At 45.7% G+C, this 23411-nt stretch overlaps 1 protein-coding gene across 2 annotated transcripts in view; it reads left to right on the top strand.

Annotated features, from left to right (window-relative positions):
• The window catches only part of CSGALNACT2 (chondroitin sulfate N-acetylgalactosaminyltransferase 2), a 46694-nt gene that overhangs the window by 5296 nt on the left and 17987 nt on the right, over window positions 1-23411 (top strand). The window contains exons 1-3 of one of the 2 annotated variants that reach the window (XM_066600403.1): window positions 12597-12682; window positions 19658-20641; window positions 21326-21542. In XM_066600403.1, coding sequence (XP_066456500.1) covers window positions 19987-20641; window positions 21326-21542 — 872 coding nt within the window. In that variant the 5' untranslated portion in view covers window positions 12597-12682; window positions 19658-19986. Of the gene's footprint in view, window positions 1-12596; window positions 12683-19657; window positions 20642-21325; window positions 21543-23411 lie in introns of those variants that run through there. The other variant, XM_066600402.1, reaches the window with a different exon arrangement.

Genomic DNA, 23411 nt, shown 5'->3' on the forward strand with positions numbered 1-23411 from the left:
TACGCAATTGTGAGTCCTCAGGTCCTTATTGTCTAGGAAACCCTGAGCAGGCCATGTTGGCAATTACACTCTTCTAAAACTCACTCGCAGTCCGGAAGGGGTGAACTGTACCAGCCCTCCTGCACACGGCATGCTCTCTGCATGGAAGCTCATGGAGTCCTCATTATTGACAACCTCTAGTTACTACGTGTACCACATGAAGGTGCCCCACAAGAGAATAGCTGTGGAATACTGCATGCGTTGTGTTAGAACTAGGGTTGTGTATATTTTATCATGGATTTGTTCGAAAGAAACTGTTACATTCCTGTTCATGTGGCTTCATTGTACCAAAGCTACTAGGAGCATTTGCAGATCTTGGAAACCTCAAGCCAAGTTTAACCCCCAGCAGCTTAGGAGGAGCTCTGTTCCTTCTGCAGATAAAGGACATTACAGTTTAGGACGAACAGAACTCCTTCTAATTTAAACCACTGTAACCCCGGGTTTATCAAGGCTCCCAACAAGTTAAGATTCTTGGCGTTAAAATGACACCAACAGCATGTTGGTAGCCTTTAAAGAACTAGAATTTACATGTTTAGTCAATGTGCAGAGGAGAGGGAGAGGGGAGACCAGGGCAGCAAAGTAGATCTGTGATTCTCCTGTATTTGTTGAGGTTATCATTTTCCCCTACCCCCCCACCCCACCCCGCCCTATCATCCTCATCAATCAAAGAGCAGATTTGCTCTCTGATTGTCACATATGGGTTTTTTTCACAAGAAAAGGAGTGAAATGCTGAGGAAAACTTTTTTCCCCTTTACACAAGGTTTTAATATTAAAAAATAAAAAAACCTACACATAATTGGTATCGCCACATCCATAACAACCCGTTCTGTAAAATATTACACTATTTATCCACAACAATAAATTTAAAAGAGAAATCACATGTCCTATCTTTGGGTGTGCCCTTGCATCGTTCGTTGTTCTCAATGGGGCAGACAAAGCCTCGCACTGCATGCTAGGCGCACGTGAGTGATGCAAGGTTTATCTATTTAAAACAATGGGAAGCGCTCTACGATCTGTACTTCCCTGAAGTGATGCTAGGTGGTTTTCACACAGATACTGCTCTGTCCATTGAAAAATAAAAAGGCTGTGGTCCTGAAATGTGGCTCCACACAAAAAGTGTGTGTATGTATGTATGTGTATATGGCTGGATTCACACCCGGCCGATATACGCTGCCCCTCTGATGCATTGGTTTACAATGCATCAGTGTACATGGGCGTATTTCTGTGACGTAAAAGCGCCCAGTCGACCAAGATGGGGCATTTCAGCTGGGTGCTTTTACGCTGGCCGTGGCTGCATAGACTCCTAAGCGAATGTAAAAACACATATGTCCATGTAAATTCAGCCATAAGGCTTAAATTAGTTATGTCACTAAGGCCGCTTTCACACGGCTGAGAAAACCGCGTGAGACTTGTGTGTTTCAAGACGCACAAATATGAACCCCAAATCTGTCTTGCATCGCAGTGCGGGAAAAATTGTGTTCTGTCCTATCTTTGGGCGTTCCCTCGGAACACCTCACACATTGTTTGCAATGGGGCTGGAAAAAACCTTGCACGGCGTGCAATGGGAGGTTTCCCACTGAAAACAATGGGAAACACTTGCTGATCTTCTGGGGCGGCTGAAAGCTACATTGTTGGATCGCTATTTCTCTGAAGTGATGGGAGGTGTATTAGACAGAAATACGCCCCTCATTCGCGGGAACATTACATGTGCACAAGCATGATATAGGACCAAGTTACACGGCCCGCTATCATTCTCACTCGTGTGAAATTACTCTAAGACCAGCTTCACACGAGTATACATGTATTTGTGTGCAAACTAGCACCGCATACTTTCGGTAATGAATGATCCTCTTTTGTGTGCGCATCAGCATATATTAGCTGTTTTTTTTTTTTCACGCACAAGGCTTGTGCATTTGCATGCGCCCACAAAAAAAAGCACCGATGCTGTCAGCATTGAAATGACTAATTAGTCTAATGAGTTCAAGATGTTTCTTTTCCTGCACTTATGGCGACTGAGGCGTCAAATATATTTACATGTGATATGAATTCAAAAACTACTATAAAGTGATGTTTTTCGGGGTTAACGTGCTTAGGTTGTTTGTAATGTCTGTAGGATTTCCCGGCTGCAGGCGGATCCGCGGCGCTCGTCAGCCGGCCAGATGCTCTGTGAACAAGTATTTACTAAACCTCCAGAATTATTTTGGTGGGTTATTATTTTGGCGGACAATCGCGGCGTTGTCTAGAGATGGAGTGACTCATACCTGAGGCCGGGCGCTGCGTCCCCAGGAGAGCTGGCTGTTAGGTCACAGTTGTCACCTGCTGCCACATCTGGTACTCGGAGTTACATCTGATGTAATTCACAGTCTGAGGAGCTTCTAGACCCCACCATTATAAACGAATGAAAGTGAATGATCGTTCAGTCTAAACACGAGCCAAAGACTGAACGAGAATCGCTTGCTTTTCATTTGTCAGTCATTTTATGCAGCCTAAAATCCATCAATGGCTCGTTTGCTTATCTTTTGATGACATCACTAACTTGTTTAAATGAGAATTGGCTAGTCTAAAAGGACCCTAAGGCCTGGCTGCACATGAACAGATTTTTGCATTGGAATCCGCAGAAAATACCGTTCATAGCATGCTATTGAAAATCGCTTTTTCCTGCACACGAGCGGAAGTGACATTGCGGAAAGGTCGCAGGTATCCGCGTCATCGCCTAACGACGCCGCGGGAGAAATAAACATTTAAAAAAGAAAATCTGTACTGTGTGTATCATCCGATGAGCTGTTGGGTCCATCCGTAGTACAGATAAAGTCAAAAGAAGACACGTATGCAGGATCGCTGACCGCGGTCAGTCGGAATCTACTGCGGGAACCCGATGCAAAATCTGGCTCTGCCATGTGCAGGCCGTCTAAGAAGTAAGCACATTGGTGGTTCTATACACAATAGAACATACAACATGGGGTGTTTCATTTTCGTGAAGGTCTTCTGAGCTTCCCGGAATCTGGAACAATGCCTTACAATCTTTAAATCTGCACCCCACTTCAAATTTGCATTGCCCTTCCCGAAATTGCTAGCACCAACCTGGCTTACGTCCCTCAACCGTCCAAAATAGCTTCCCACCTGTGAACCAGTGGCCGAGCTTGACAACTCAGCTTCCCCCTAAAAATGGGCCTGCCTGTACTGCATCGGGGCCATCCCCTTAAGGGCTCCTGCACACTTGCGTTTTTCTTGGGCGTTTTTTTACGCGATATCGCTGCATTTTTCTTCATGCGATTGTCAATGGGACCTTCTAATGTTAAAAACGCATCGCAAGTTTGTGCTTTGCATTTTTCGTGCGATGCGTTTTTAACATTAGAAAATCCCATTGACAATGGCGTTAATATTGCGTAAAGAAAAAAAAAAACTCGCAAGAAAAACGCAAGTGTGCAGGAGCCGTAACTAAAGTGCGATTTACTTCTGATCCCATCTAATGGAAGGGTGAACAGCCATCTTCTGCCTAAACTGCTAGTGGTATCACAGCCCAGTCTGCACCCCCCCCCCCCCCCCCCCCGGAATTCCACAGCGTGAAAATTGAACCTAATAGCTGCGGTGTAACGCCGCGGACTTCGGCTGCATTTCACACAGTGGAAATCCGGCCGTAGCCCTTGCATGTAGAAAACAGTTGATGGAAACAGTAGGGCAGAGGGGCTCCAACAAGCTTACATACTACAGATAGTGGGGTGATACAGAAGGTAAAGGAGCTGGAGATGTGCATGGTATGGCAAGGTGGAGTTTGAGGGATTGAGTGGTAGAGTGGCCGAATCGGTATGACTGCAGGGGGGTGGTTGATGGCAGCTAGCAGGGATTGCAGTCAGTAGGACAGGGAGCATGTTATCAGGCAGACTAAAGAGGGGTTTGGTTTAGGGGATATGGTATGCCTCCCTGAAGAGGTGCGTTTTTAGCGCACGCTTGAAGTTTTGTGTGTCAGGGATTGCTCGGATAGTTTTTGGTAGCACATTCCAGAGGACTGGTGCTGCTCTGGAAAAGTCTTGGGATTGAGAGGTTCGAATTAAAGGGGCGCTTAATCTGATTTTGTGAGCGGAGGGTGCGGTCTGGGTGGTGGATTGAGGATAAGGGAGGCAATGTAGGGTATTGTGGTGCTGTGGGAGGGTTTTGTGGATAAAGTTAGTGAGTTTTAATTGAAATTTGTATTTGTTGGGCAGCCAGTGCAGTGACTGGCACAGGGCAGAGGTGTCCAAGTAGCGACTGGACTGAAAGATGAGCCTGGATGCTGCATTCAGGATGGATTGGAGGGGGGCAACCTTTGTGCCAAACACCAGTGAGTTGCCATAATCGATCTGTGACCATTTTTAGCGTCAATTTGGGCAGCTGTCATCTTCTCCATTCGTTGTCTGCAGGGTAACTCCCTCCCACTTCCTTGTTTTTGAGCTGCCCTAGACTTCTATGGCAGCTTTCTGTGTAACGCTGACAAAGATAAAGCAGGACCTAACATTTCACAGACTGATATTTTGCGTGGAAAAAAGTTTGTCTTAACAAATCCATTGAAATTGAAGGCATCGCCTTGTCGCATTTTACGGGCGAGAATTTCACGTGTGGAAATGCCTCTGCAAATACTTTCATCTGAATCCCCCCTAAGACGTACAAGCCTCTCCGTTGTGCCTCATCTGTGTAGTTTCTACTCCTGGCTTTGTCTTACAATATTGAAGCGTGACACAGACGCCGCCATCTGGCCAAGGCCGTCCGCTGTTGTATCTCAGGTATTGTTAGAGCCCCCCGGGCAATGGGTACCATTCTCACACTGGGGTTTCACCTTGTAGGTGAGACATTTTATTTAACAAACAACATTGCATATTGAACACTTTTTGAATTACGAAGACGAGGCCCTTGGAGATTCAACAAAAATAAGGGTCTGGTGCTTTTCCACATAAAACTGAACCTTGCCTCCAACTGACACCACTAGCACCCCCTGCCCCCCCCCCCAACCCACCCCATTGGGAAGCTAGAAAATCAAAGATTGATGAAGGCCACTCGGGATCCCTTCCCTGGCCTTCCCCAATGCACCAGAACCAACCACTATATACCAACAGGGTGGAAAGTCTTACAGGTAAGGCCGTACCTACCAAAACTCCCTCCACCCCATATAAAAAAACCTGCCTCCATGGACGTCACAGCCAGCACGACTTATACCCTAAGTCTGCGCAGCCCCCCCCACAACTGCATCGCTCTCTCGATCCCTTCTTGTATGGCCGGCGTCCGCATATCAGTTCCCAGATCATTTAAGTGTACCTGTCCCTTAGCTAGAAACCGCCTACTCCCACCTCCAAATTGACAATCACACTTTAACCCCCCATTTCTCACGACAAATGCAGATATGTGCCTATTTATCTTGACCCAAGCTTTGTTACTCTTTCTACGGACCTGACCATCCTCCATGATTTTTTTGGGGGAGCATCTCTGACCACACTATAACCACCCCTGGAAACAGTCTGCGCAACTTCAAAAAATCATGTTGAATGTCCCTGAGTACTTCTCTTGCAGGTCGTCCATCCAAATCATTGCCCCCTACGTGTAGAACCAATTATATCCGGAGCCCTGTCCCAATCTGCATATGATGTCACTTCTGGCAAACCCTTCCCCACATCATTCCCCTAATACCCACCCATCGAACTATGCCATCCCTCCAAGATAAACCTAGCTGACAGCATTCTGGTCAAACCTACACATGATCTGCTGCCCAGAAGATGAACAAATGTCCTATGATCCATACTAAAGTTGGACCTTGACCTGTTAGAAAAAAAAAAACTGTGACACTACAATGTAACCTTGCAACAACCCCCAACCCTCCTTACTGTCACTACCTACTAATCAAGAACCTTAAACCACACAATTGAACCACCCCTCCAGGCACACATACAACCAATATCTGTTTGAATCCCAACGTTTTGCACCACCGTTGGACTCCATCCTCATTCAGCAGCCTCTGTTGCCGCCCCAATCCTAAATGAATGTAAAGAGTAACCCACATTTTCTAAACCCAACACACCCAAAACTTTTTTTCAACACTGCCCAAAATTAAAATTTGGATAAAGACCCATCCCCATGTCTCAATAATGGACCACCAACAGTCGGAGAATTTAAAATAAACATTTTAATACACTCCACTGGACACATTACCACCCCTGGCGCTTTCCCTAAAATAACCCTCTTCCTACATTCTATTGCTTCAGGAATCAATCATGATCCCTAAAAAACTCAAGCACGTCCTGAGTCCCTCTGTCTTTTCCAGAGCCAATGTTACACTAAAATGACCGGCTACCCATTGCACTGTTAACAGAGTTCCGCAAATGGATCCATTGGCTTGTTACAATGGGCTGAATCATAAGATGTCCCTTTGCATATCACACAGACTTGTTTGAATCTGCATGGTGTCCCAAATTTACATTTCCCATCATTAAATTGCCAACAAACTCCCATGGTTTTTTTCACTTGTCTGCCCTCCATGTTGACCACCCGTGCAACCACTGGAGCTGGCTGAGCTGGCTCCTCCCTGAAAGGGATGCCTGTATCGTGCTGGGGCCATCACCTTTAGCCTGGATTCACACAGTGAGGATTTGCTGCGGTTTTGCTGCGGATTGCGGTTGCATATCTGCACTGCAGCAAAACCTCTGCATTTTCAGTGCAATGCAGCACAAATGAGTTTTGCCAAAAAGCTGTTCTCAGTGTGGATTTTTTCCGCACAGCCGCAGTGCCGAAATGCAACTGTGGCGCGGTTTTCAGATGCAGCGTGTCCATTCTACTGTCTTTTCCACAGCGCTTTTTGTCCATAGACCTCTATGGACGCAGCAAAATCCGCACCAAAATACGCGGCAAAAAGTAAAAAAGCGCTGCGGAAAAAAAACGCTTCGGATTTTTCCGCACGAAAATCCGCAGGAAGCTCCGCAAGCCAAAATTAACCTTTGAAGCGGTTTTGCCGCAGAAGCAGTTCTTCTGTGGCAAAACCGCGGCAAATCCGCCCTGTGTGAACCCAGCCTTAGCCATAACCTAATATCGTTATGGTCCCACCTAATACTTGGCCTAACTACTTTCCACTGATGAAACTGCTTATCATAACGTAGCCACGTCTGCCCACCATAAGTCTGATACGCTTCACCTATTGCGTCTAAATAACAGAACAATCCCGATTCTTCTCTTGCCAAAATTGCAAAAGCCTGTAACCAGTTCTAAAAACTTTGCGGAATCGCCAGCGACTCTTCTTTTTCTCATCCTCCTTTTTGGATTCCACCCTTTACCCTTTTTCTAACTTAAATTTTTGCAGTGGCAGAAGGGAAAACCTTTCCACATAGTCATCCCACCAAATTGTTTCTTTTACTTCCTTTTTTTAAATGCGCCCACAAGGTTCCTTAAAACAAATGTAAACTTTCCCTTTTGCTTTATCATCTAATCTAATCATGGCCCCATCTTTTTTGGTTTGGACTGCGACCGTTACCCCAAAAGTCCCAGGAGCAGTCGTCATCCTCTGACTCCCCTGCATTGTCCCCCCCATTCTGCACACTACCCAACATTCCCGAAGCTAACCAAGCCGCGACGGGCGATGGAGCCACCTGACTACTTTTGTTCAAAACGAGCCAACAAATCCTGCATGATTCCCCTTGCTGCCAGGACTTTGCCGGCCTTTCAACATCATTTTCCCCACCCACCCAACGTCAAGCTGTTACCAGACCGCTGCAGAGAGCCTTCCCCCTTTCATGGGCATATTACCAGGATAGGAGCACCTATCCGCAGCGCAGGACAACCCCCCGCCCAACTCTTACCGGGCCCATGGGTCTATGCAGACAGCGGCCCCTGCTTCATGGCTACAGTAAGAGGACTGCAGCAGCTATGATAAGCTCAGCACCACCGACCCGTGAGCAGAGAAGGCAGACGGGGTGTGGTGAGTAGCAGGACCTGAGAGCCCGACCATTAAAGCTAGCTCTGAGCAAAGAAGGGTGACTGGAGTGGTGATTCTGAGGACCTGAGCAGCAGACGACTCAGAGCAAGCTATGCAGCCAATCGGAAACGGGGCATCACCTGGCTGTCAAACAGCCTTACCCTTGTCGACACCCACAACTTCCAGTATCGACAAGATACACCAGTACCCAAGCTCTGAGGATGGTCTGCTGTTCAGAGGCCAGTGCTCTGTGCTTGCTCCCATGCTAAAATTTGCGAGCCATCCCCGATACTGCTGCAACACGCCTCTGTTGCCTCAGATGGCGCTCCAACACTGTTTTGGTATTAGTGTATCTTGAGACCACCGGAAACTAGGAGTTTGCCAGGAAGAACGCCCCTGTCACACCCCAGCTCCCAATTGGGTCAAGCCTACAAGGTCCTAGCAGCACAGTGTGCATAGCTAGCTTTTTGCCGGCCATGCTGCCTTACGCTGAGGATTGCTTTTCCATTTAGCCTTACTTTCTGAGCAGTGAAGAAAGTTATGGCAACAAGTAAAGTATGCCTCACGGTAAGGCAGCACGGCCGGGCAAAAAGCAATGCGCACACACAACAGTATGGAGTCTCACCGCTGGGTCCCGCGGCACTTCAGAAGGATGCGTCGCTGGCGACCACCGGATGAGCCCTTAGTCCCGGACTGTGCCTGTGTGCTGAGTCAACTCCACCACCTGTCACACCGCATAGCTCCCGGACGACCACCGCATGACCCCTTCATCCCGGACACAGCCTGTATGTTTCCCCCTTGCTGCCTGCAGAGTGGACATCGGCACCTGTCACACCGCAGTTCCCCGCTGCTGTGCCCCATTGCTGCTCTGCTGGTGCACACACCAGCAGCCGGCTCTCACACAGTCACCCCATCCCCCTGCCAGTGCTGTGGCCTCCATGCTGCTGGCCAAAGTGTCACACTGACATTGGGGGGAAGGGGGCCCGCCTTGTGTGCCGGCGCTGGGGAAGACTTGCACCTGGGGCTGCGTGGCTACAACCGCAGCCCGATGTATCCTTCACACAGTAAGCCCTTGGATTTTGCTTTGGTGTCTACTGCGCTGCCAGGACCTTCAGCCCACAGCACTGTGCAGCCAATCAGCATTAGGGGGCGTAACCCCCCCCCCCCCCCCCCGTCAATCTTGACTCCACCAGGACTTCCTGGTGGCGTCAAGATACACTAATACCCACTGTTTTACTAGTTCTTCCTATGCACAAAGCGTCATCTCATCCAAGACTGCAAGAAACCAGAAGTGTAGCATAATACATGTACCTTAACTACATCTATGTTGTAAGGGACACTGACTACACTGAGCACGAGGACTACTACCGGCTTGTTCACACCAGCGCTTTGGTTTTTTTTTTCCTCCTGCGCCGCATGCAACACTATCATCCAGCAGTTTAGTAATTGGCTCCAGAAGCTGTAAAGGGAACCTCCTCCGCTGATGTAACAGCTTTATTATGGTCTCTGCCAGACTACTCATTAGCTTTTATAATAAATGTTTATTCTTTCTGTTTATGAGGTTATGAAAAATGGAAAATCCCAGTAAAACCGTCGGAGGGAGAACTCCCTGCAGAATACTAGTGTGCCTTTTGTATATCCTAGGGCTGTGCTAACCCGGCGTTAGACTTGTAGTTCTGTATATCATTTGGTTGGCAGGAAGTTCTGCAGACACTTTTGGGGTACAGAAGTCACAGGTGGGGGGCATCTGCAGTCCTCAGAAGTGGTGGCATGCATTGGTACATTTGCTACTCATGTCACCATCTACTTTGTCTGTATGGAAACTTCTCTGTGGATGCCTTCACAATAAGCTAAGATTCACAAGGCTTTAGGGTTAAATATTGGGGTGCAGTTTAATTTTTTTTTTTTACCTTAATGGGGTGCATTTATGAATTACCACCGAGTGGATTTGTCTCGTGTCTTAAACTGCCACTTTTTGTCACTGAAATGATATCTTCACCTGGGACAGATATGCTGCCAACAAACCTCATCCGTGTGCTGCAGATAAATCCGTGTAGAAACAGACGTGTGCTGCAGACAAAACCTGTGAAGACAGACTGCTGCAGATTGTATCACCACAAAATGTCTTTGCAGAATCTGCGACTACTTGTGGATTTTGCAGATTTCTGCCATAGTTTTCACTACAAACTTAGTGGTGAATTCACAGTGGATTTTGTTTTCTGCTGCAAATAGTTGGAACCTGTTACGTTCGTGTGGGCAACTAAGCATCGGGCCCACACGAACGTGACCCAAAAAGACGGGTTTTAGGGATAACTTGCCCTATTCTGCTGGGAGGGTAACATGGCCCTACCTAACAAAGCAGAGCGATTGCTTCTATAAAGACGGCCCCACGCTGGAACCTCGGCCCTGCTCTCCCTGAAAGGGGGAACACTCACAACCAGGCGGAACTGAGAAAATGCACAAACTCGCCACACCAACCTTGCACTCTACAGCAGATGGAAAAGGTGAATATCAAAAGCGAGGAATTAGTTCGTGCATTGGCCAATGAACCTAAGCTGCAAGCCACATCAAGGCTCCTCGTGTCTTGCAGTCCCTACTCTAGCAAGACACTAAAACACACATGGACATGACACTGTAGACACGCACACTGTACACAGAACAGGACTGCTCACACCGCATGTCTGGCACTTGCACAGACATACAACACAAGTCACTGTTCACACCAGACTAACAGGTAGTGCATACAACATGGACCCCCAACCAGAACTCACATGCACACAGAAGAAACTCCAAAGCAAGCCTAAACTGTCTTCATACCAGGAGGATAGACAGTCAGCAACCAAGCTGACATAGGAAACTGAGTCAGACCTCACCCATCTGACACACAAATGAGAAATAAGACGTTTGGAGGCTGCAACTGTCTCGGGGAAGGGAAGAGGGGGGGTCTGCATATGATACAGACCAGGACTATAGGCGTCCAAACCGTCTTTGGAAAGCAGAGAGGCGCAACACACCTACATGCAAACACAGCTCTGAGTGGGACCAAAACAGATATATCCAAACAATACAAAGACCAGCATTAACTACTGAGAGATGCTGTTTTTTTATATGCTGCAGACTAAAAGGGGATTGGCTGCTGGAGACTACCACACCCAGCCTGCTCAATTAACCCCTACCTGTGAAAGTGTGCTCCCTGAACCCAGTAGTACAACAGATCCCAGCAGCACAACCTGACTGAACCATAGTTGTTATATAACATGTCACTAAACATCACAAGCTTCCCTTCCGTCATTAGAGGGTTGTGTCATGACAACTAAGCACACGCCTTATGTCCTCCTGGGGGGAAGAGGTGTCAGTCTGCTGGAGACCATTTTCTCTGAACCAAAGCAGAAAACTGGTAGCAGTATGTTCTGGTTGACCCAATCTGTCCATTCATTACAATGGCCACAAGATGTAATTCAAGCGGGCAGGAAGGCTCTAGCACCCTGTTGTACCACCTCTAGATTGGATGCAAGATGTGATACGGGTAGGCATAGAGGCTTTAGCACCCTGTTGTACCACCCCTAGCTTGGATACAAGATGTGACACGGGCGGAAATGGAGGCTCTAGTATCCTGGTTACTGCCTCTAGCTTGGATACAAGATGCGATACGGGCGGGCATGGAGGCTCTAGTACCCTGTTGTACTGCCTCTAGCTTGGATATAAGATGCAATACAGGCGGGCATGGAGTCTCTAGTACCCTGTTGGGCCACCTATAGCTTGGATACAAGATTTGATACAGGTAGGCATGGAGGCTCTTGTACCCTGTTGGGCCACCTATAGCTTGGATACAAGATATAATACTGTGAACATAGAGGCTCTAGTACCCTGTTGTACGGTCTCTAGCTTGGATACAAGATGATACGAGCGGACATGGAGGCTCTAGTATCCTGGTTACTGCCTCTAGCTTGGATACAAGATGTGATACAGGTGGGCATGGAGGCTCTAGTACCCTGTTGTACAGCCTCTAGCTTGGATATAAGATGCGATACAGGGGGGGCATGGAGGCTCTAGTACCCTGTTGTACTGCTTCTAGCTGGGCTACAAGATGTGTTACTGACGTGCATGGAGGCTCTAGTAGCATGTTGTACTGCCTCTAGCTTGGTTATAAGATCTGATACAGGAGGGTATGGAGGCTCTAGACCCTGTTGTACCGTCTCTAGCTTGGATTTAAGATCTGATACAGGGCGGACATGGAGGCTCTAGTACCCTGTTGTACTGTCTAAGAACCTGTGAAGATTGAAGTGATACTTGCTGAGCTCGTATGGAAGCATTCGGTTCCCCACAGCATCCAGTGGAACATAATATACTGTGTTGTATTCATATACAATCCAACAGTGTATAAAGTGTATGGAGGGGCAGTATGACCCCATAATATGCTTAAGCAGTGTCTTACATCTTCATACAACCTCTGCCTTTCTTGAGTGGCCTTGTGCAGGAGACCAACATCTCCTCATCTGCGTTTTAAAAATGTCTTTGGATTGTATGTAGTAAAGGACATGAAATGGGTTAATTCTCTGGCTGGTCTTTGTGGTCATGGTCTGTGTGCCTGAAGAAATGCTTCACCAGCACTTTCCGTACTTCACTGTAGAGTTGAATTACAGAAACAGAAGCTGCTGCAGCGATGGAGGCTCGGAGAACAAACAACCTGATGAGAGGAGCAGCCGAAGCAAGAAGGTAAATGTGATGGACCTCATTGGCACTGCCACCTGCGGCTGCTTAGTGTGCCAGCCATCATCAGTCATGCTGAGTTTTGTTGATACATACAAGTCTATGATGTTAATTTGTGTTAATGAGCAGCACTGCTTCCACTGAGACTTCTGGCTATTGTTTGTCTCAGAGCTTCTGCATTTTATGGATCGGATGATTTTTCTGGTAGTTAAAGGCAAATGTGCAAGAAAGCCTGTTGCAACACACTTGGCTATCAGATTACTGTTACTCCAGCTGTGCATGCCTGTTGATAACCCGCTTGCAAGTTTTTTTTAGGTGCAAAGGTAGTTTTAGATGCAGAAGTTTGGTTTACTCTATTGACCAGTAGGAATGACTCGCCATAATTAGGCTTCATGGACTACGAGGATTCCTGCTCCATTTCATGTTCCATAGGGTTATCAGGGAGCGATCCCCCTGTAGAAGGAATGCATCAAGGGGAAAAATAGCCCCAAAATACAACATTTGATAAAATATCCCGAGCTTTTTCTTGTCTGCCATTCTGTTAGGGAACTAATAGAAAGAAACAACTGTGGTTGCCTGAAACGAAGTATTTTGATATCAAGTAGAACAGGGTGCCCATTTACCTCTATGGGTGCCTTCTATACAAAATACGATGTATGCATGAGACCGGAGGGACCGTGACTGCATTGTGAACTTCTCTTGATAGCAGTAATTTCTCTAGGAGTCTTCCGCGGTAATTCGGCTTGTGATAACGCCTGCTGTGTGCCTCAATTTACAACTGTAGGTTCAGTATCGCTCCATCGTAATGGCGGAATACGCTATACAGCCCAACTAGTTGCGAGATCGCGCACGTGATACGTACGGTATTGCTTTAACCTGAAGCATTGTACAAGGAAAGCAGCTTAATGAATCCAGCACTGATAACTTCCATGGACTAAATGGGTTAACACGCTGGATCTTATCCTCAGTATGGGTGGATGAGGGCTGCCCTTACGCTGTCACTGTACCGCCAGTCTGTCTCCCACTCCAGATCGGCCACTATAGGGAGGTGACACCCATCTCTCACTTCCGGGGGGTCTCCTCTCAGAGTTGCACCCCTTTGCCTGAACTAGTAATTGGAAACAGATGGTGCTGCTCACTTTTTCTGCTCGGCCACGTATGTGTATCCGTTCTCTCATACTAGGAAAGCGGATTACATATGAATGCTGAGTCACAAGCTGTCTGACTGGTGAGAATCTCTGATTAACCCTTTAATGTTCATGCAGCATTCTGCTCCTCACAGGTCTCGGGATGCATTCGTACAGGCGATGGCGAGTCACGCCCAACATTACACCATCGCTGCGAGAGAAAAATCGCCCGTGTAAATACACCTATTGCAAATAATGGGTTCTATTTTCGTATATCTCACAATGCACAGAACTTGCCTATTTTTTTCGACCGTGTGAATGCACCTTTAGCGCTTTCCATCCAATGGCAATATGGATGTAACTTGTGTGTGACAATAACACCTTGATTTCAATGTGTATTCACATGAGCAATTTTTCTCTCGCAGCAACGCTGCAAAATTGATAACTCCCTGCATCTCCCACTTTTTTGTGATTCCTCATAAAGAATTGGCCATTATTTCCTATGAAAACCTTAAAAAAAAAAAAAAATTGCATCATGCTTGCATACCATTCAAGTGTAAATATTTTTACCATTGAAACCGCTTGCAATTTTTCTTTTTATGCAGGTGAAAACGCGTGTATATAAATGCTATTCTAGGTGCCAGCACGATGCATTTTTGCTTAGAAAACGCAAGTTTAAGAGTGCGTTATCGGTCTGAGTTTCTCTCGGGTATATTAGAGCTCAAGTACTAGAGGTTCCGGGATGGGAAATGCGGAAGTTCCAACATTCAGTAATTAGTTTTAAAAAGGAACTACCAAAAAATGTAAGCACTCCTTTGTTGTGCAAAATCTTTGGAACGTGATTACAGATCCTTGGGGTCCCCATCTGCCAGCCAACAGGGTCCCGCTGAGGAAAAAACACCTCAATCGTGTTAAGGCCTGTGAAATCTGCACGCGCTACACCTGCGATGAGCAGGTTGGCTGCTTTGTTGGCTTTTCTTGCCCATTTATTCATTTTTTGAGAAAGCAGAAAAATGACCAGTGTTGTGCAGTCGGGTCGGTCTACGTGGTTTGTCTGCTTTGGACATAAGGGGGTCTTCTGCTGTAATCTCCTGTGATTAGCTGTAACCTGCGGAGAACATTGATTCAAGTGTGCAACTCGTTGAAATTGGTGGGCTGTCTGTGTAGGCTGCATTCACACGTGGCGTTTCATAAAGCTTTTTAGTTTTTTTTTTATTTTAAATCCCTGTACAGTTTCTGAAGAATACATGCAGTTTATTAATGTGGTTTGTAATTGTGGTTGCAAAGTGCAACAAAAAAACGCCACGTGTGAACGCTGCCTAATACTTGAACACGCTGAGTCCTCTAGAGCAATGGTGCTTTTTAGAACCACTCTCCACTTCTGCTAATTGATGAGGGGCCACACAAGTGGAGCCCCCTATGTATGTATCTATTAAAGGTACCTTTATACAGGACGATTTATTGCCTTCATAATCGCTGGAAACAAAATCTGTGTACAAGCGGCCACCAACAGGGTACTGAGTGACAAACCTCTCGTCTGAGTTGCTTGGTTTTTGGCAAAACTATACACCAAGTGACTCTGAGGCCGTGTAAACAGGAGACCCTCAATCTCTAAGCGACTGCCTGTTTACTGGGAATGGAGGAAGGCTATAATGTACCTCAAAACGTGTTACATGGGTCTCTTACTCAAAGTCCGCTAAGTGAAACTCTGGTGGACCAACTGTCCTTCTGTTCCTCTTAATCTGGGACAAGATGATAAAGCATTAGATAAATTGCCCAGCTGTCTGAGGAAGAGGTCGGTGTGTCTCGAAATGTGTTAAATTGCTGGCTTGATTTTACAAAATAAAATGTTATTTGGGTTCTACACCTCTGGCTAAACTCTACAAAACCTTTATTTGGCTTCAAATACATTTGCTGGGACTCAATAGAGTCCAAACCTGTCAGTTCTAGAAGACTACACCAACCAGAGGACGCACCTGCGTCCTAATGTCTTCACCTCCTTTCCAGTTGCTGCTGAGACCTTTAGTCCCCCAGTGACCAACCCGGCATCTGCTGCTCTACCTTATATCCACACTTTTTTTTTTTGTCTGTTCACCTATACCCTATTCTAACGCACAAACCCACCAGCTCCAATGGGCCTTCTGTCTGGGACGCTCAGCCCGCTTTCCCCACTTCTATGTGACAGGCCATGGGAAGGTTGATGACGTGTGACTGAAAGTTGGCCATACCATTTGGATACAGGGAACATTGCCATAAACATGTATGTTTTGTGTTTAGTGGACCTTCTAGGAATTATCAATGGCTGTATCTAATCATTATTATACTGACTCGCTGCAGAAGGTCTTTTGACTCTCTCAGGTATCTCTAGGATAGTATCTCTGTGTTTAATAAAGGACGCCATAAAAGGTTGAAAAGTTTGGATCACAGGGCAATCTGAGCACGCCCAAAGGTGAGAGCGGGTGTCTCCAGGCACTTGTAGTTACTGGATGTGATATAAAAGATCGGAAATTGTGGGATCTACCAGAGGGGTATTTAGGGAGGGAGGTGATGTTGGGGTACTTGCTGGAGATATCACTGACTGCGGATAGACCGAGTGCGGCGGGCATCCGTGTACGGTAACTGTAACATCACTGGATTGCTTGTAGATGTAAGAAATTGTAACATTTTTATTTAAACAAGATGTTGCAATCTTTGTTTTAAAAGTAACAAATGTGATGTTTATTGTTACTGCTGCTGTTTATAACTCCCATAACGTGATGGTTACTTATACAGTATTAATTTCTATACATTCTTGTATTTAATTTGTGTGCTGTCCAATGCCGAAGCAAGGCTGTCCTTGTCCTTCTAAGGGCACACGAGCATGTCCTAAACAAAGAATGGAACTCACTGATTTCAATAGCCTTGTTCTCAAAGATGCATTTTGCGCATGCACACAAAAGTAGGACCTGCTCTATCTTTCTGCGTTTTGCACAGCAAACGTCCCATAGAAGTCTATGGCACATGCGCAAATACGCAAGGGAAAGAATGTGACACTGTGCAAAATGCAGGGAAAGGAGACAGCCGGCTTTATGTGCAGTAGAAAATAAAACCAATGTTTGTGAATACAGATAAACAATGAAGTACCGATGACGCATGGTGCAATGTCATCTGTAGCATGTCTGTATTATGGATCCATATTACGGATGTATTACAATATGCTCATTGGAAACTGGCCTTGCGTTGACATGGGTATAGTTGCCATCCGTGACCTTCACAGACAGCACATGGACTCCTCACAGCCCGTTAAGTTATTAACACGGGAGCTTTTTTAACGTAAATTGATGGTCTGTATAAAAAAAAATCTCAGTATGTCCTATTCTGCCTTGTATCGCGGACCAGAATCAGACGTAATGTCCACTGCCTGTGACTATATGGCACACAGACAGGGTATCTGTGTGCTGCCTGGTACAAGCTGCACCCAAGAATCTCAGGCGTAATTCACATGTGCCTGTGTGAAAGGGCTCTTATGACTTTAAATTTGCAGCACATATTGCGGTGCTGAGCGAAGCGGTGAAATCTGTCGCAAATCCACAACCTTTCCAAAATAAAATCCGTGAAAAAACCTGCAACATTCGGTTTGTTTCTTCGCGCTGCAGATTTGTGCAGTTTGCTGTGGGAAATCCACATGGATCCGCCTGGTGCGGCTAACCATATAGGACTATTCTTTTTTTCCATAATGAGTAAACAAAAAAATGAAGTGAAATATATAGCCTTTTCCCACTGTCCTTCATGAACAAGATCCTGAAATACCGGACCCCAACCTGTTCTCCAGGCTACGTGCATACTTTTGCAGTACTTATACGAGTACTCATACTATCTACAAGGATGGCAATATGACCAGAAAATGCAGCCGAGTACAGAAATGTGACCAAAGACCTATTGGTTGAAACGTATAACGTATGGAGTAATAAAGGTTGTTCTTTACTTCACCTGGGATATTGTCACATTTATGTACTTAGCTGTCTTCTAGGTCCATGGATTCTGGTTCTGTGGGACTTTACGTCATAGCCCCACTGCTGAGGGCTTTTGACCTTTTATGATGGCTGTTTGGATTGTGCTGTTACCACTATGATAGGTGCTAGGATTGTCATAGACCTCTATGAAGGGTGTTTGGATTGTGCTGTTGACCTCTATGAAGGGTGTTTGGATTGTGCTGTTGACCTTTTATGATGGGTGTTTGGATTGTGCTGTTGACCTCTATGAAGGGTGTTTGGATTGTGCTGTTGACCTCTATGAAGGGTGTTTGGATTGTGCTGTTGACCTTTTATGATGGGTGTTTGGATTGTGCTGTTGACCTCTATGAAGGGTGTTTGGATTGTACTTCACCTCCTATGAAGGTTGTAGAGCGCAGGTAGAAGAGCAGCAACTTATCCACTGTAGCAGTAACGAGCCGGGCACCAATAGTTAGATCAGGCCAAGGTAAAGGTAGCAGTCAGTGGAGGTATGGCACTGTTGGGTCCCTCTGATTGTGGTCTGAGACGCAGGGACCTTCTTGTAGTCTGAAAAATGCAGTATATAAAGGAAAGACTTGCATTTCTGCTATCTACTCCTGTTTTTGGCCCCAAACTGCATGTTGGATTAACTTTTTGTATTTGAAATTGGAGTACATCATATTCGAAAAGCTCCATGTATGGCAATAGACTAAAAATTTACTCACAGGAGGGTTCACATTACACAGACTCTTAAACACTGTGGCAGACATTTAATATATTACGTTGTTGTTCCTTCCCTTCCTCGACTTCTGGTAAAGTGATTTAATCTCCCATATGACTCTTTCTGTTTCCGTACCTTTTGAGTATTGCGTGTCTGCCCATTCTTTTGGTGGAATGCCATGTTGTTACCAGTCCGCCATATGTGGAGACAGTGAGTAAAGCTGCATAAATGTGGCTTTAGAGTCCATGGTGTAATAATATTGTGTGCTTTGAAGTCTGTAAGGGATATTTAAGGTTTTCTAAGCGCTTCACATTGCTGGCAAGATGAGTCCCAGGAACATGATTATGTTAACTATGAGCCCTTTTATTCTCCTAGACTTTATATTCTCATCATTTACTGGTTAATGCCACGGGGGAAGCCTAAAAATCAGCAACAGTGTTCGTAACTAAAGTCGTAGATCTTGTTACTGTAAGAACATTGAATTTTATTATTTCTCTTCCACATTTTGCAATGGTCTAAATTTTAGCATTGACTGGATCGGTCTCTATTATTTAATCGGATGCTTTCTTCTGCAGCAAGACCTACTGCGCAAGAATCAAGCAAGAACTTTATTGATCCAAAAGCAGGAGCGACTACAAAAGCAAGAAACAACACTTTTCTTTGTATACCTACAGCTTTCTCGCCCCCATACTACCAAACGCATGCAAATGCTACTGGTTTTCCAATAGAAAAAAACATTAAAATTGTTACATGTTACATGTTTCTGTAATGGGACATTTTTTTTTTTTTACTGTGATTTGACTGAATTCTAGTAGAGATGAGCGAGCATACTCGTTAAGGCGATTTACTCGAGAGAGCATCGCCTTTTTCGAGTAATTGCTGGCTCGTCCCTAAAGATCCGGGGGGAAGGGGGGTGCAGGGGGCGGGGCGGCGCGGCGGAGGGGAACTGGGTGGAGAGTGAGAGAGATCTCCCTCCCAATCCCCTGCGCAACCCCCACGGCCCCTCCGAATCTTCAGTTACTCGAAAAAGGTGATGCTCTCTTGAGTAAATCGCCTTAACGAGTATGCTCGCTTATCTCTAAATTCTAGCGTATATTTCTTATATAATAACCTGTATTCGTATTTGGTATACTCTTTAATTCTACCATCCATTCTGCTGCAGGTTGAAGTAAATGACTCCTTTTACATCTTGACGGGCTGGAGCATCGATGCACACTGAATCAACACTGTGAAATGTACAATTTTGAAGCTTTTCTTCATCAAGCAGCAGGTTATAGACAACAGTGTTTCATTTGCTGTGGATATCTACAAGGTCTTCCGTGATGTTCATGGAGCTATCAGATTAAACGGACATGTGTGGTCCGATCTTGCTGGAAACCTATTTTTACTTCAATGACGTGAGATTTAAAAGTTTGGATAGAAAGATTGAACTCCATTGAATGATTATCTAAATTGTCTTCATGCGCAAGAAAAATACTGATTTCCAAAAGAATGCCCAGGAGAGGGTTGTATCTCCAAGGCAGGACCCGATGGCTATTTGTAGGACTTGCGCTGGTTTTCAGCTTAATGCTTCTCACATATCTTTTAGAATGTGCCCCAACTCCTGAAGGCAATGGCTCTCTTCCTGGGATTGCAGGAGAGATGTACAGCAAAGAGTACTACCAAGCTCTTCTTCAGGAGCAGGAAGAGCATTACAAAAGTCGGGCAACGAGTCTAAAAAGACAGATTGCCCAACTCAAGCAGGAACTTCAGGAAATGAGTGAGAAGCTGAGGTTGGCACATGAGAAGAAACAACTGGCTGCCAATGGTGCAGGGCACCAAAGTACCAAAGAGCAGCCCCCTAATGACCTACTTGAGTTTCTACATTCACAGATTGACAAGGCAGAGGTTGTGGTGGGTGCTAAACTTCCCAGTGAATATGCAGTTGTGCCATTTGAAAGTTTTACTTCCATGAAGGTTTACCAGCTGGAGATGGGGCTAACACGCCATCCAGAGGAAAAACCCATTAGAAAGGACAGGAGAGATGAATTGGTTGAAGTTGTAGAAGCTGGCCTTGAAGTTATTAATAACCCTGATGAAGATGATGAAGAACAAGAGAACAGAGGCTCGGAAAAACTGATATTTAGTGAATCTGACTTTGTGGAAGGTATGTTCTTTCATGCATGACAATAGTTATTAGTAGTTGTGCAGAGACTTTCAGAAATAAAATATTCACAACTTAAATGAGCAGATAATGTGTAGGTTGGATTACAGAGGTTTTACATGTCTGGGCTCCATTCCCCATAACTCCTCCTCCAAGCTGCCATATCAGAATGGAGCAGGTGGGCAGGCACTGAAGAGCTGTTACCAGCTGTCCCGCCAACTCCATTCTAGCCTAGTAGAGCACAGTCTTTTAAGATATCGCCACTGGAGGGAAGTGGTAACAGAACAGGCTTGGAACTAACTTTCACCAGATGTGGTTGGAAACATTCCTGGGATAAGAATAATATCTATTCGAATGAAAAAATAGAGAGGAAATCATGTAAAGACAGACTGGATGCACCAGATGGGCTCTTTCTGCTGTCTTCATTGTTTATAAGTGCTACTGTAAAGGTCCTGGGAACTTATGCAGCCATGACTTCCACTGCGATCGTGCTACTGGTTAACATAACCTCTACTAGGGCATTCCTTCTAATCAAGGGTTATCGGGGCTGAATATAGCTAGTAATCTAAAGTGACTGTCCCTTTCAACAGCTGTCTTTGGACGTCCTCTACCTTTTTATGAATGGGTAATTTTGATGAATATTGTCCGTCTTTTATTTCATGTTTTTTCCGCCCTCTTCATTATTAGGTTATTATCGAACTGAAAGGGATAAAGGATCCCATTACGAGCTGTTCTACAAAAAAACTGAGTCTGCCAGTTATCACCACATCACTTTATTCAGACCTTTTGGGCCACTAATGAAAGTCAAGGTGGAGACCCAAGATATCTCCAGGACAATTGTCAACATTATCGTCCCGTTGTCAGACAGAACGGAAGCCTTTGCACAGTTCATCGAGAATTACAAGTAAGAATGTTAGAACATATTTATGGAAAGGAGAATGTGTCATCAGAAAATAACCTATTGTATATATTACGTTTTTTGATGGTAAATATATTTTTAAAGAATGTATGGTGATTTTATAAATACTTTTAATTTCGATGTCACAATCCCTGTAATACTGGACAACTATTGGACTGTCCCAGCGGTAAAAGCACAGGAGCGATCATCACTAAATTATTGGAGGCGGAGCCGGAATAGAGGAACACTTGTCTGTTTATACGGGCCAATCATTGTTCAATTTTTATGCATACATAAACTAAACGACAAATGATAACACTACAAATTAGTGATCAGCATTCAATCGCTGCAAGCATTTACACTGAACTATCATCGTTCAGATTTCTACGATCCAGCGAGAATCTGAACAATAATGTGCCCTAGTGTCCCCTTTACGCGGGCCGATAGTCGGGTAAACAACTGCACGAGCGCTGACATCACCGCTAAGGTCGTCGGTGCTTGTGCATACTGTTTACACTGAAAGTCTTGTCGCTGGCTTCTCGCTTCGTGTTTCACCTACGTGAAGCGCTGAGTGGGGAGCGTTTACACGGAATGACAAGCCAGCGATTCAGGGATGGTTATTATGCTGACTGAAAAATCAGTTGAAAAACCTGTGAACTAATAGTGAGCGTTCCCCTCCCTCCCCCTCCCCCCCATTTGTTTGAACGAGTTTTGAGCGATAAGTGCTATGATTCTACTTTTCGCTTTCGCCCAAGGGAACTGCGGCAGACAACAGAGTTTAGCATACCTCAACAGTGATGAGGTGCACTAAAGGGGCAAAAATAGAATCGACACCGCTCGAAAATCGCAGGGCTGGAAAGTGCTTCTGATGAGCGACTGACTGCATGGTTCCTTTGAAAACAGTGTTATACCACAATTAGCACAGTGTTGAAAGCGCCGATAAATGTGGTAAAAAACGTTTGTGTGAGGGAGGCCTAAATGGCCCGTAAGTCTCACACTTCATGTTCTGTAGAGAAACATTTCAGCAGTCCTCCCATAATCTTCACAGGGAGGATTACACTGAAGGGTAACTTGTATGCATACAGAACATAAGATCTACATTCACAATAGGCAATAATCAGTTTATCTTCCCCCTCCTTGCACAATCAAGTCTCTACAGGTCATAGATCCTGCTTCTAGCAGTCTTCCATGAGGCTGCTGTAAAGTATCTGTAAGGCCGCCTGCACACGGGCGGAAATCCCGCGGAAATCTGCATAGGAGTGCATTACAATACGCACTCCTATGCAGACGGCTGTGGTTTGGCCACGCGAAATCTGGCATGGCAAACAAACCGCGGCATGTCCTATTTTTTTTGGTGCGGGGCTCGCAGAGCCTCGCACAGGAACGTCACTCACCCGGCCGCCGGCTCTGGTCTGCGCATGCGCCGGCTGCCCGGCAGCCGGCACATGAAAGAGCCGGGGCCGCCGGGCGAGGGTGAGTACGCGCTCGTCTCTGCAAGCACTCGGGTCGGGTCTCGCGGCGAGAATTCTCGCCGCCGGATCCGACCCGCTCGTCTGCAGGCGGCCTAAAGCAAATCTCTGCACCAAAATCTAGATATGTACATTGAGTGCCCCGCTCTATCAGCTATGATATAAATAAATTGATTAGGGTATATTAAAGAGGTTTTCCAGACGGCATCGGCTGTCCATACTGGGATACACCAGGGTCGTAGTGGAATCCGCTGCTTCGACCCCTGTGTAGTCGCCGGCTCTTGTAATTGCAGTTCCCATTAATTTCAGTGAGACCCCAGCCTGCAATTACAAGCTCCGGCCACTACAGAGGGGTTGGAGCAGCGGCTTCCTCTCCAACACCAGTGTATCCCACACTGACAGCCGA

Source organism: Eleutherodactylus coqui, chromosome 4 (genome assembly GCF_035609145.1).
Source record: "Eleutherodactylus coqui strain aEleCoq1 chromosome 4, aEleCoq1.hap1, whole genome shotgun sequence".
Lineage (NCBI taxonomy): Eukaryota > Metazoa > Chordata > Amphibia > Anura > Eleutherodactylidae > Eleutherodactylus > Eleutherodactylus coqui.